Source organism: Macaca thibetana, chromosome 20 (assembly GCF_024542745.1).
Source record: "Macaca thibetana thibetana isolate TM-01 chromosome 20, ASM2454274v1, whole genome shotgun sequence".
NCBI classification, from domain to species: Eukaryota; Metazoa; Chordata; class Mammalia; order Primates; family Cercopithecidae; genus Macaca; species Macaca thibetana.
The window spans coordinates 55,622,498-55,637,559 of NC_065597.1; the positions used below are offsets into that span (position 1 = coordinate 55,622,498).

General features: G+C 38.5%; 1 protein-coding gene across 4 annotated transcripts in view; it reads right to left on the reverse strand.

The window, feature by feature from the left end:
• Positions 1 to 15,062, reverse strand: part of LOC126944488 (phospholipid-transporting ATPase ABCA3-like) — a 179,919-nt gene that overhangs the window by 102,859 nt on the left and 61,998 nt on the right. For 3 of the 4 annotated variants that reach the window (XM_050774024.1, XM_050774023.1, XM_050774025.1), the window contains exons 7-11: positions 13,871 to 13,987; positions 13,405 to 13,522; positions 5,747 to 5,920; positions 4,376 to 4,554; positions 2,178 to 2,312 (exon numbers count right to left, since the gene is read on the reverse strand). In XM_050774024.1, the coding sequence (XP_050629981.1) occupies positions 2,178 to 2,312; positions 4,376 to 4,554; positions 5,747 to 5,920; positions 13,405 to 13,522; positions 13,871 to 13,987 (723 nt within the window). The remainder of the gene's footprint in view (positions 1 to 2,177; positions 2,313 to 4,375; positions 4,555 to 5,746; positions 5,921 to 13,404; positions 13,523 to 13,870; positions 13,988 to 15,062) is intronic. The other variant, XM_050774026.1, reaches the window with a different exon arrangement.

Below are 15,062 nucleotides of genomic sequence, written 5' to 3' on the forward strand. Positions count from 1 at the left end.
AAATTGGCATCCAGGAAGTTTATATAAGAGAAATTAGCATGCAGGAGTGTGTGGGCCCAACACCTGTGTGAAGAAAGGAAGGATACCAATTTGAGAGAGAGAATAGTAGGGCTACAGTACATACAGTGACAACAAGGTCAACCACACAAGGAGTTCTGCAGCTTGGATGACCATTCAAAGCTGACTGGAGCTGGAGGAAAAAGCTAGGCCTTAATATCCCCACCTTGAGCAGTCACTGGATGTAGGCTATTCCAGGAAAACGAGCCTAATTTGGGATGAGGTGGCTCTGTTCAACTGAGGTTATATTGTTGGAGAGGGTTGTGGCATCCACAATGGCCATATTTTCAGAGATGCTTCATTAACATAACTTGTCATTAACATAACATAACTTATTAGAAATGTTCCTTCTGTCCATCCTTCTCTCAATTAATAGATCATCGCTCTATTTATTTTCCTAATGGCATATACTGTGTGCTACAATTATCTTATTTTTCATTCAATTGTTAAGCACTTTTATCCACACTAAAATATAAGTTGTAGTTTATAGGATCCTTTCCTTACACCATATACAAAAATCAACTCTGGCAGAGATTTCATGAAGATGTCAAAAGCAATTGCAACCAAAGCAAAAATTGACAAGTGAGATCTAATGAAACGAAAGAGCTTCTGCACAGCAAAAGAAACTATCAACACAGTAAACAGACAACCCACAGAATAGGAGAAAAAGTTTGCAAACTATACATCTGACAAAGTCTAATATCCAGCATCTATAAGGAACTTAAACAGTTTACAAGTAAAAAAAATCCCATTAAAAAGTCAACAAAGGACATGAACAGAGACTTTTCAAAAGAAGACATACACGTGGCCAAGAAGTATATGAAAAAAAGCTCAATACTGCTGATCATTAGAGAAATGCAAATCAAAACTACTGCAAATCAAAACTACTCATATCTGTCAGAATAACTATTATTAAAAAGTCGGCCGGGCGCGGTGGCTCACGCCTGTAATCCTAGCACTTTGGGAGGCTGAGACGGGCGGATCACAAGGTCAGGAGATCGAGACCATCCTGGCTAACACAGTGAAACCCCGTCTCTACTAAAAATACAAAAAATTAGCCGGGCGTGGTGACAGGCGCCTGTAGTCCCAGCTACTCGGGAGGCTGAGGCAGGAGAATGGCGTGAACCCAGGAGACGGAACTTGCAGTGAGCTGAGATCCCGCCACTGCACTCCAGCCTGGGTAACAGAGCAAAGATTCTGTCTCAAAAAAATAAAAAAATAAAAAAAGTCAAAAAGTAACATACTGGTGAGGTTGCAGAGAAAAGGGAATGCTTATACACTGTTAGGGGAGTGTAAATTAGTTCAACCATTGTGGAAAGCAGTGTGGCAATTCCTCAAAGAGCTAAAAGCAGAACTACCATTCGAGCCAGCAATCCCATTACTGGGTATATACCCAAAGGAACAGAAATTGTTCTGTCATAAAGACACATGCACATGTACATTCACTGCAGCACCATTCACAATAGCAAAGACATGCAATAAGCCTAAATGCCCATCAATGGTAAACTGAATAAAGAAAACGTGGTACATATACACCATGGAATACTATGCAGCCACAGAAAAGAACGAGATCATTTCCTTTGCAGGAACATGAATGGAACTGGAGGCCATCATCTTTAGCAAACTAACACAGGAACAGAAAAACAAATACCGCATGTTCTCACTTAAGAGTGGGAGCTAAATGATGAGAATACATGGACACAAAGAGGGGAACAACAGGCACTGGGACCTCCCAGAGGGTAGAGGTTGGGAGAAGGGAGGGGAGCAGAAAAAATAACTATTGGGTACTAGGCTTAGTGTCACCTGGGTAACAAAATAATCTGGACATCAAACCATTATGACCTGAGTTTTTTGATATAACAAACCTTCACATGTACCCCTGAACATAAAATAAATGTTAAAGAAAAAACAAAATCTAATTATATTCTGGAGGGAGGAGAAAATGACACTTTTGATTATATACTATATATATTTTATCTTTCTCAAAGGAAGTAAACATGATGGCTATGACCTGTTATTAACATCTAATTTTTATTTTGTATTTCCAGTAACCAGCATTTACAATGAACTGTAAACTAAGCTTCAGTTTCATCAAGAATAAAAGATCTTTGAAACAGTACCTTGCACAAATGTTTGATCTGGATACCTGCTCTCAAATCCGTTGGTTCAGCTTCAAAATACTTGCTTTGCATTTGCTCATAAAATTGACTTACTTCAGTTTTTTTCTCAGGTGATTCCACAAACCAGTAAGAGCGCTACGAAGGGAAGAAAAGTACAATCACTGCCATGGCACGGAAAGGCAGTATTAAACAATACTTTGGTCTGTTAGCTTTTGTACTGAGATGGATTGCACAAAATTTCTTGAAATTAAAATTCTGGAGCTAATTGGCTAGTGTCTGAACACCCTGGGCATAAAACACGGACCATCCTTTTTTTTTCTTTTTTTTCTTTTTTGAGACAGAGTCTTGCTTTGCTGCTCAGGCTGGAGTGCAATGGCGCAATCTCGGCTCACTGCAACCTCCACCTCCTGGGTTCAAGCAATTCTCCTGCCTCAGCCTCCTGAGTAGCTGGGACTGCAGGTGTGCACCACCACACCTGGCTAATTTTTGTATTTTTAGTAGAGACGTGGTTTTGCCATGTTGGCCAGACCAGTCTTGAATTCCTGACCTCAGGTGATCCGCCCTCCTTGGTCTCCCAAAGCGCTGGGATTACAGGCATGAGCCGCGGTGCCCAGCCGAAAAGCAGACTACTCTATTAAAATTGTAAGAGGCTGGGTGCGGTGGCCCAGGCCTGTAATCCCAGCACTTTGGGAGGCCGAGGCGGGTGGATCATGAGGTCAAATCGAGACCATCCTGGCCAACACGGTGAAACCCCGTCTCTAATAAATATCCAAAAACAAAACAAAACAAAACAAAACAAAACAAAACAAAAGGCCGGGTGCAGTGTCTCATGCCTGAGGTCCCAGCTACTCAGGAGGCTGAGGCAGAAGAATGGCATGAACGCGGGAGGCGGAGCTTGCAGTGAGCCGAGATCGCGCCACTGCACTGCACTCCAGCCTGAGTGACAAGAGTGAGACTCCATCTCAAAAAAAAAAAAAAAAAAAAGAAAAAAATCTTAAGGAAGACAAAAGAAAATCACTGAGAGATGAGCCCATAGCAAACAGTATTATATTATTCTATTGGATCTTCTTTTCTGAGCGATACAGAAGTGAAAGATAATATGAAAAAATACTGAGAAGAGAGGTCAGAATGCAAATGCTCCCCCTTTCTCTGTGATTCTGACTCTAGGAGATCTGACCTAACCAAGGAAATAATGCAGGTGGTGTGCGCCCAGACATAACTAACCTCTCCTAGCATATAAAGACCCATCATATATTAATTAATTTTTTTTTTTTTTTTTTTTTTTTGAGATGGAGTTTCGCTCTTTTTGTGCAGGCCGGAGTGCAATGGTGCGATCTCGGTTCACTGCCACCTCCACCTCCACCTCCACCTCCTGGGTTCAAGCAATTCTCCTGCCTCAGACTCCCGAGTAGCTGGGATTACAGGCACCCGCTACCATGCCCAGCTAATTTTTGGAGTTTTGTAGAGATGGAGTTTTGCCATGTTGGTCAGGCTGGTCTCAAACTCCTGACCTCAGGAGATCCACCCACCTTGGCCTTCCAAAGTACTGGGATTACAGGCGGGAGTCACTGTATTGGCCTCATCATATATTAATTTCTTTATGCCAGAGTTTAATCCTTTATAAAACATTTTCCTATAAAAGTGATAGATGACTCATAATTTGTAAAGTTTGAGGTCTCAAGTTTTTTTTTTTTTTTTTTTTTTTGAGATGGAGTGTCGCTCTGTCACCCCAGCTGAAGTGCAATAGCACAATCTTGGCTCACTGCAACCTCTGCCTTCCGGGTTCAAGCGATTCTCCTGCCTTAGGCTTCAGAGTAGCTGGGAGTACAGGCACGCCACCACGCCTGGCTAATTCTTTGTATTTTTAGTAGAGACAGGGTTTCACCACGTTGGCCAGGATGGTCTCGAACTCCCAACCTCAGGGGACCCACCTACCTCAGCCTCCCAAAGTGTTGGGATTACCAGCGTGAGCTACCGTGCCCAGCCGGTCACAAGCTATCATCTACCACTATTTACGTTTACTGGAGGGCTTAGAGGGGATTAGGATATGGCTAGTGAATTAGTATGGCTGGAGTGTAAATGAAAATGGTTCTTCCACCTGACCTACTGATTCTATTACAGACAGTGCTTTTATAAATATCATAAATGAAGTTCATAAGGATGGTGCCTCTATCAATAACAGAAGAATTATAACTTACCTGTAAGAAAAAGTTCCATGGCTTGGGCACACCATAGCTTCCTGGAAAGACAGCTTCTATATACCAGGCCACAAGGCTATACAAGAAAGCATCAAATAAAAACATTCCCAGCACATGGGCAAAATAAAAGTTATCCAGTGTAGTTGATGAGAAGATGTTACTCCATTTAAGTCCAACTCCTAAGACATAACAGCAGAGGATGAATTTGGTGCCAACTGAGGTTAAAACAGTTATTTATCTATATCAAATTAAATACTTAAGAAAATAATTGTGTTGATGCTTTCTGGAGATCCCTACTACAGTCAGTCACTTTCTTGCACCCTTAGAATTTAGGTTGCCCCTGAGGGCATCTCAGTAACTAATCAGGTAATATGCTCCCCATTATACCCCAAACAAGCAAATAACTGGAAAAGACTGAAACAAAAATAAAATGTAGCTGTGTGTGGTGGCTCACACCTGTAATTTCAACACTTTGGGAGGCTTAGGCGGGCAGATCACCTGAGGTCAGGAGTTCGAGACCAGCCTGGCTAACGTGGTGAAACCCCGTTTCTACTTAACATGCAAACATTAGCTGAGCATGGTGGCAGGTGCCTGTAATCCCAGCTGCTCGGGAGACTGAGGCAGGAGAATCGCTTGAACCTGGGAGGCAGAGATTGCAGTGAGCTGAGATCACACCACTGTACCCCAGCCTGGGCCATAGAACAAGACTGTCTCAAAAAAAAAAAAAAAAAAAAATCATATATGTAAGAAAAAGTTCCATGTCTGGGGCACACCATAGCTTCCTACAAAGGCAGCTTCTATATACAAGGCTATACAAGAAAGCATTAAATAAAAACATTCCCAGCACATAGGCAAAAAAAAAAAAAAATTTTTTTGTTACATATATAAAAGTCAGGAAAATAGGGTTTAACAAAAATCAGCAGGCTTATGGGTTGTTAAGACAGTGGCTCCTCTCTCTCCACCCCTCCTCATGCCAAATGTTCATGGAAATAAAAAATTTTAGAAAAACATAACCATTGAAAAGCAGGGATGAATGCTGACCAAAAGACAGAAGAACAGAAGAATTCTTGCATAGATACGCGCTCATAGTAAAAGGAAGGAGGATACTAAAAGCAGACCGTGTCACTTTCCATCTATCATTAGACAGCAGGAGGCAACTCCAAAAGGAGAGAGAGGAGGCTTGCAGGAAATTGTGGAAATACTAATACAGAATGCGGAAGCACTCATGTCTATAGGTGGTGGTATAAAGTACTGCAGTTTTTTCAAGGGGAGTTTAGCAGTCTCAATCAATATTAGAATTGGAAATATCCAATCAGATACCAAAGATGTATCTACTAGAAACATTGTAAAAATTACAAGGTAAATACTCACTCCATGTTTCTGCATCAGCTAGAAATTTAACTCCCAATGCCATTGCAAAATTTGAGCTGAGACAGGCTGCCAGCTTCTGGATAAATGTCATTTTTCCATAGTAGACATGGAGGCCAGCAGCTGGAAAGTAGATGGCGAAAAAAAACAAACCTCCCAAAGCAACTGCAATATTCACTGCAATTAAGAAGAAAATTATAAGGTCAATTTAAGCAATCTTCAAGAATCTAACATGCAAATATTTTTGTTGATGTGTGCACGAAAATAAGTGCTGTGAGAAACAGAAACTTGACTGTTTTATACAACATTGCTTCCCTCAGCACAGGGCTCTAATAGATAAAGTAAACAGCAGGCAAAATTAGTAAGCAATTTAAGTATAGAGATAAAAATCCTAAGAATGGGTTGATTCCAAGTCTTTGCTATTGTGAATAGTGCTGCAATAAACATACGTGTGCATGTGTCTTTATAGCAGCATAATTTATAATCCTTTGGGTATATACCCAGTAATGGGATGGCTGGGTCATATGGTACATCTAGTTCTAGATCCTTGAGGAATCGCCATACTGTTTTCCATAATGGTTGAACTAGTTTACAATCCCACCAACAGTGTAAAAGTGTTCCTATTTCTCCACATCCTCTCCAGCACCTGTTGTTTCCTGACTTTTTAATGATCGCCATTCTAACTGGTGTGAGATGGTATCTCATTGTGGTTTTGATTTGCATTTCTCTGATGGCCAGTGATGATGAGAATGAATGAAAAAGAAATGCTAACGATTAAAAACAGTGTAACCAAAATGAAGAATGCCTTTGAGGGGTTTATTCATAGACTGGACATGGCTAAGGAAAGAATCTCTGAGCTTAGAGATATACGGATAAAAATCTCAAGAACTGTAAAGCAAAGAAAACAAAGACTGAAAAAAAAAAAGGACAGTACAAAATATCCAAGAACCATGTGACAATTGCAAAATGTATAATAAATGCATAATGAGTACATAAGAAGTAGAAAAAAGAAAGAAACAGAAGAAATATTTGACACAATAATGACTGCAAATTTCCCCCACATTAACGTCAGATGCCACACCACAAACCCAGAAAATTCAGAGGACACCAAGCAGGATAAATGCCAGGAAACTTCAACTAGGCAAATCATTTTCAAGTTACGGAAAATCAAAGCTAAAGAAAACAAAAGCCTGAAAAAAGCCAGAGGAAGAAAATACCTTACTTATAGAGGAACAAAGATAATTACATCCAACTTCTTTTCAGAAACAAAACCAGAAGGGGATTGAAATATTTAAAGTGTTGGAAGAAAAAAACTTCCAATCTAAAATTCTGCACCCTGTGAAATTATCCTTTGAATGTAAAAGAGAAATAGACTTTCCTAGACAAACAAACATTGAGGAAATTTGTTGCCAGTTCACCCGCCTTGCAAGAAACATTAAAAGAAATTATTTTAAGAGAAGAAAAGTGAAACCTGAATCTCTTTATGTAGATTAGGTTAGAACCTCTAATCCACTTAAAGAAGAGCACCAAAGAATTAATAAGTGAAGGTAACGTAAAATCTTTTTTCCCCATCTTTATTGAAAAATAACAATTGTTGGCCGGGCGCGGTGGCTCAAGCCTGTAATCCCAGCACTTTGGGAGGCCGAGACGGGTGGATCACGAGGTCAGGAGATTGAGACCATCCTGGCTAACACGGTGAAACCCCATCTCTACTAAAAAATACAAAAAACTAGCCGGGCGAGGTGGCGGGCGCCTGTAGTCCCAGCTACTCAGGAGGCTGAGGCAGGAGAATGGCGTAAACCCGGGAGGTGGAGCTTGCAGTGAGCTGAGATCCGGCCACTGCACCCCAGCCTGGGCGACAGAGCAAGACTCCATCTCAAAAAAAAAAAAAAAAAAAAAAAAAAAAAAAAAGAAAAATAACAATTGTATATATTTCAAGTGTATGATGTGATGATTTGATATACCTATACATTGTAAAATGATTATCACAATCAAGCTGATTGACACATCATCTCATATTTGTGTGTGTGGGGTCGGGTGGAGAGAGAATACTTAATATTTACTTTGGATAAAGAAAATGTGGTACATACACACCATGCAATACTATGCAGCCATAAAAAAGAATGAGATCATATCCTTTGCAGGGACATAGATGGAGCTAGAAGCCATTATCCTTAGCAAACTAATACAGTAATGGAAAACCAAATACTGCATGTTCTTACTTATAAGTGGGAGCTAAACGATGAGAATGCATGGACATATAGAGGGGAACAACACACATGGGGGACTTTTGGAGGGTGGAGAGTTAGAAGACAAAGAGGATCAGGAAAAATAACTAATGGGTACTAGGCTTAATATCTGGGTAATGAAATAATCTGTACAACAAACCCCCACGACACAAGTCTACCTATGTAACAAACCTGCACTTGTGTCTCTGAACTTAATAAAAGTTAAAAAATTGAAGTATACAATATAGTATTATTAACTGTTGTTATCATGATGTACATGTCTTGTTCTTAATTGATCTAACAACTAAGAGTTGATTCACAAAAATAACAGCAACAATGAATTTGATTATGTACATTTATGTATACATATATCTTAGGTATATATATTTATGTGTGTTTATATATAAATGAAATGAATGACAACCATGATAGGATGGGAGAAAGGAATTAGAATTATTTTGTTATTATAAGGTACTCACACTACTAGTGAAGTAATATAGTGTTATTTTAAAGTAATTTTGAATTACTGTAAATGTATATTGCAAACTCTAGGGCAACTACTAAAAAAAGTAAAAAAAGAAAAAAGTACAACTGATATGCTGGGGAGAGAAAATGGAACCATATAAAATGCTCAAGGAAAACCACAAAAGGCAGAGAAAGAATGGAAGACAAAAGTAGAAACAAAGAATAAGGGCAACAAATAGAATACTATTGAACAAATATGGTAGATATTAATCTAACTATATTAATAATCACTTTGAATGTCAAAGGTCTAAATGCACCAATTAAAAGAGATTGTCAGAGGGGATTAGAAAAAAATAAGGCCCTATGGAATGTGGTCTACAAGAAACCCATGTTAGCTATGAAAACCCATGTAGATTAAAAGCAAATGGGTGGAAAAAATATACCTTGCTAACACTAATCAAAAGAAAGCAAGACTAGCCATATACATTACAGTCTCAGCACACTTCAAAGCTAGTAAAGTTATCAGAGATGAAGAACGGCATTACATAACAATAAATGGGTCAAATCTCCAAGAAGACATAACAATCCTTAAAGTGTATGCACTTAAGAGCAGACCATCAAAATACATGAGTGAAAAACTATAGAACTCTAAGGAGAAAAAGCTGAATCCACTATCATAGTTGGAGACTTTCATAATCCTCTATCAGAAATGGACAGATCCAGCAGGCAGAAAATCACTAAGGACATAGTTGAACTCAACAACACCATCAATCAATAGTATATAATAAACATCTATAGACTACTTAATTTAACGACAGCAGAATACAAATTGTTGTCAAGCTCACATGTAACATTCACCGGGACAGACCATATTCTGGGTCATAAAACACATCTTAACAAACGTAAAGGGACAAAAATCATACAATGTCAGCTCTCAAACCATATGACATTAAAAGAGAAAAAAAATAACTGAAACATACTGGGAAACATCAAAACACATGGAGATTAAATGATATATTTCTAAATTACACTTGGGTCAAAGAAGAAATATCATGAGAAATTAATGCGTTGAAGGCATATATTAGAAAAGAAGAAGGATCTAAAACCAATAATCTAAGTTTCTACCTTAGGAAATTAGAAAAGGAAGAACAAATTAAATCCACAGTAAGCAGAAGAAAAGAAATCATGAGCATTAGAGTAGAAATTAATGATATTAAAAACAGGAGATCAGTAGAGAAAATTAATGAAACCAAAAGCTACTTGTTTGAAAATATTAATAAATCTTTAGGCATGCTAAGAAAAAAAAAGACAAAAATTAATAATACAGTAAAAAGATAAGTTTGCCAGGAGTTGAGTGATTACGATGTGTTAATATAGGTTTATCAATTGTAACAAATGTACTACTCTGATGTGGGATGCTGATAATGGGTGAGGCCTTGCATGTGGGGAGCAGAGGGTCTGCAGGAAATCTCTGTACCTTCATCATAATTTTGCTTTTAATCTAAGACTGTTCTTAAAAATATCTTTTAAAAAAATTAGGAAGGGCCAAGAGTGGTGGCTCATGCCTGTGGTCCCAGCACTTTTGGAGACTGAGGCGGGCGGATCGCTTGGGGCTAGGAGTTAGAGACCAGCTCGGGCAATGTGGTGAAACCTCATCTCTACTAAAAAACACAAAAATTAGCCAGGCATGGTGGCACACGCCTGTAATCCCAGTTACTTGGGAGGCTGAGGCACGAGAATCACTTGAACCAGGAGGCAGAGGTTGCAGTGAGCCAAGATGGCACCAGTGTACTCCAACCTGGGCAACAGAGCAAGACTGTCTCAAAAACAAACAAAAAATTTAAGAGATATTAGGAAATTCCCAGATTAGCAAAAGCAAAGAAAATTTAATAGATCTGCCCTACAATGTGGTTCTTTCAGCTTAATGAAAGGACATTAGATGGTAGCGTGAAGTCATATGAAAAAATAAAGAGCTCCAGTGAAGGTAACTACATAGGCAGATATAAAAGCCAGTGTTATGATAATGGTTTCTTTTTCCTTTTATATGATTTAAAAGATAAATGCATAAAATAATGATAAACGTGTTAATAGGCACACAATATAAAGATGTAATTTGGAAAAATACCAACATAAAGAGGAGCTGACGCTTGACAGAAGAGTTTTTGTGTAGTATTAAAGCTAAATTGTTATTAATCCAAATTAAATTGTTTAAGATACTAATTGTAATATCCAAATTACCCCCTCAGAGAAGAATTAGAAAATATACAGAAAAGGAAATTAGATGGGACTCAAAATGGAAGATTTGAGGGAAAAAAAGATATGACACATATAAAACAAATACCCAAACGGCAGATGATGTCAGCTCTGTATTTTTTTTTTTTTTTTTTTTTTTTGAGATAGAGTCTCACTCTGTCACCCAGGCGGGAGTGCAGTGGCATGATCTTGGCTCACTGCAACCTCTGCCTCCCAGGTTCAAGCAGTTTTCCTGCCTTAGCCTCTGGAGTAGCTGGGATTACAGGCACATGCCACCACACCCAGCTGATTTTTGTATTTTTAGTAGAGACAGGGTTTAACCATGTTGGTCAGGCTGGTCTCGAACTCTTGACCTCGTGATGCATCCGCCTCAGCCTCCCAAAGCTGGGACTACAGGCGTGAGCCACCGTGTGTGGCCAATGTTCTGTATTATTATCTTCACTAAAAGGCAAAGGTGGCAGAATGGATTTTTAAAAAATGATTCAAATACAGAAACTTGTTGAAAGTGAAAGGATGGAAAAAGACACTCCATGCAAATAACAAAAAGAGATCAGGGTGGTTATATGAATATTAGACAAAATAGACTTTAAGTAAAAATATTGTGAGAAATTTTCAATAACTATAAAAAATCAGAATGCATTAACAGAGTTACAGAAGAGGAGACACACATGACTCATATTAGTAACACACGCTCAGCTTCATTAGCAATTGGGAAATGCAGATTTAAGTTGCTATGCGATAACATTTCATAGCCCTAATTTGGCACAATTTAAAGCTTGGTAATTCTAAATATTGGCAAGAATATGGAGCATGATGATTCTCATCTTCTTCCAGTGAGGCTGTAAATTCATAAAACCACTTCGCACATAAGCCCTCAATGGGAAAGGAAACGATTTTTCTTGTTCTTTGTATGTTAGACCCTATACAAGGTCAGATACCCACATTTTTTTTTTTTTTTTTTTGAGACAGAGTCTCACTCTGTTGCCCAGGCTATAGTGCAGTGGTGCAATCTTGGTTCACTGCAACCTCCACCTCCCAGGTTCAGGTGATTCTCCTGTCTCAGCCTCCTGAATAACTGAGATTACAGGTGCCCACGATCACACATGGCTAATTTTTGTATTTTCAATAGACAGAGTTTCACCACGTTGGTCAAGTTGGTATCGAAGTCCTGACCTCAAGTGATCCACCCACCTTAGCCTCCCAAAGTGCTGGGATTACAGGTGTGAGCCACCACTCCCAGTCACAGATATCCAAAAATTTAAATGAATGAATGAATGAATGAATGAATGAATAGTTGCATCCACTGACTTGACTTCCTATTCATTCCCTTCTTCCAATCCTTCACAAACCTACCTCAATTGAAGCATTTCCAGGCCTTTCTCAACCTGGAATATCTTAATCCATTTCCTTTTTTTTTAATGTGTACACTATACTTCATTAATTTTCGTTGTTCTCTGCATGTCTTCTTATGATGGTTAATGTTATGTGTCAACTTGACTCTCCATGGGGTATACAGATTAAACATTATTTCTGGGTGTGTCTGTGAGGAGGTTCCCAAATGAGATAAGCATTTGAGTTAGTAGACTCAGTAAAGCAGATGGTCCTCCCCAATGTGGGCAGGCATTATCTAATGTGTTGAGGGCCTAAAAAGAACAAAAGGGTGGAGGAAGTGGGAAATTCTCTCTCATTTCTTCCTTGCTGCCTGCTTGACTGGGACATTAGTCTGTTCCAGCCTTTGAACTGGAATTTACACCATCACCTCCCCTGGTTCCCAGGCCTTCAGAGTCAGACTGGAATTATATCGCTGGTTTTCCTGGGTACCCAGCTTGTACTCTGCAAATCATGTGACTCTCGCTAATGTATTTCATAAACTACTTTGTTTGCATATAATATTCATGTCCCCAAGGTCAATATTTGCTCCGTGGGGCAGACAGTATATTTCAGATACATATGCTGGGCATGGTGGCTCATGCCTGTAATCCCAGCACTTTGTGGGGCTCAGGCGGGCAGATCACCTGAGGTCAGGAGTTCAAGACCAGCCTGGCCAACATGGTGAAATCCCATCTCTACTAAAAATACAAAAATTAGCCGGGCATGGTGCCAGGCACCTGTAGTCTCAGCTACTCAGGAGGATGAGGCAGGAGAATTGCTTGAACCCAGGAGGCAGAGGTTGCAGTGAGCCAAGATTGAGCCACTGCACTCCAGCCTGGGCCACAGAATGAGACTGTCTCAAAACAAACAAACAAACAAACAAAAAGCAAAACAAAACAAAAACAAATACACAGAAGACACACAATGAGGATCTATTAATTAAGTGCAAGAACCCTTTCTTTCATTGAAGCAGTACTGCCGTTTTCTTTCTCTTCACATATACCACTCTCATCATCAGATACTAGCAAACATCAGTCCCTCCAACGGAATATACAGGAGCCATCTCCATCTCAACCCTTCCTGGTGGAAGGGTTTGACAAACACCATACATGAAGTAGCAGCTAAAGGTTAGAAAGAATATCCAGACATGATCTTATTTTGGTTTTTGTCTTTTTTCACATGTATCCTATGCTATGTTAATTGTCTCTTCATTCCCTTCCAAATCATTTCACATGTATATGATATTTGTGTTTTCGGTTAGAGTGTGTAAACAGAGGCTGTAGATGAGTTGGCAGCTAAAGTGTAGTTACTGAGAATATTTCACCACTGGAATCTCAGACTCACCTTTACTGAATAAAGTGCTAACCATAAAGCTGAAGCATATTGTGGCGATGGCATAAAACAGCAAAAAGATAACGATAAGGGTTGGGTCACTGCTTTGGATGACTGGTGCCGGTTTAACCTAGCAAAACAATTAGGAAACCAGTTTAGTCATGCTCTAAGTGGTACTGCACCAAAACCAAAGAGGAAAAATGAAACATCCATAAGTATTTTAAGAGTCTTAGTGAAACTGATGACTTTGCTCAGTGAAATGGAGAGTTAACAATTTATTTCTTACAGATGGCCCATCCCTCTAGGTCTAAAGTTTTGTTTGCTGAGAGACTAAGCAGTCTCTGAGTTTCCACTGTGGAGTCAACAAAAGCCACATTTTCATCCCCTAGAAACCCAAGGCCCATTTGGCCCCACACCATGTTTCCGCTTTCCCTCTCAGAGTTTATTCACAACATGCTGCAGTCAAATAGACACTTGCCTTGACAAAGAAAACTATGCACATAAAAATGATGATAATGGAATACAAACAGAGGAATGTGAAGAAATAGGCCACCCAGAGCATCCAATTACTGACTCCTATCATGAGCTGATACTCCTGTGGGAGAGTTGACAGAAATCAGATATCATGTAAAATAATACATCCATACAGTGCCTTAGACTTTTCAAAATACATTCACAAATATTATCTAGTTTAATGTCTACAATCAAAATGGGTTAAATAATGAGTATTATTATCTCCAATTTATAAAGGATAGAATCAGGGCTCAGAAAGTCAAGTAGCTTCATCAAAATTAGTCAGCTAGTGAGTAGCAGTACTGTGATTCTTAAAAGCCCAGAAATAATTTCCCCAGTAACTCACCTTATATTGTTAAGACATGTAAAACAGTTAAATGAAGCTATAAACCATCTATATTATCATCTCGTTTCTTTTTATATCCTCTCTCAGAAAGAATTAAAAAATTTTAAATATATTTTAATTCACTCACAATGGTTAGAAACAAACATTAAAAATAAGATAACAGGTAAGGAAGAAAAAGCTCACAGAATTTTAGCAATAATCTTTATGAACTATACATTTTCTTTAGAGGTAGTTGTTTATAGACATATGTGGTATTTCAAGTTTTAACAAAAAAAACTTGAATATAATGTATAAGTCTGTTAAGAAGATTCAAGTAAGTGATATAAGTTTTCAGAGGCTAATTTAGATATTTTTACTGAATTTTATTAATATGTCAATAGTAAATTCTATAGCTTTAGGCTGTATAAGGGCAGATAACTGTATCTGCCTGGCACATAGAAGGTGTTTAATAAATGTCTGCTGAATAAATAAATGAATGAATGTGAGAATCTTTGGAAATATGCATATTTTTCAGTTTTAAAAAATGAATACAGGACCACTTTATTACTTACAGGGGACAAAAATAGAGAGATAAAGTGTCTCTTAAATTTTCTAGGGATCAGTGCTAGAACCAGACTTAACAAATTTTATCAAACAATTAAAATGACAAAGTATATTTAACAAAAGAAGTGCAAGAGTTCTACACAGAACACTATAAAACACTGTTGAAAGAAATTAAAGCATAATAAATGGAAAGATGCCTCACTTATATGGATCAGAAGACTTAATATTATTAAGATGGCAATACACCTCAATTTGTTCTGCAGATTGA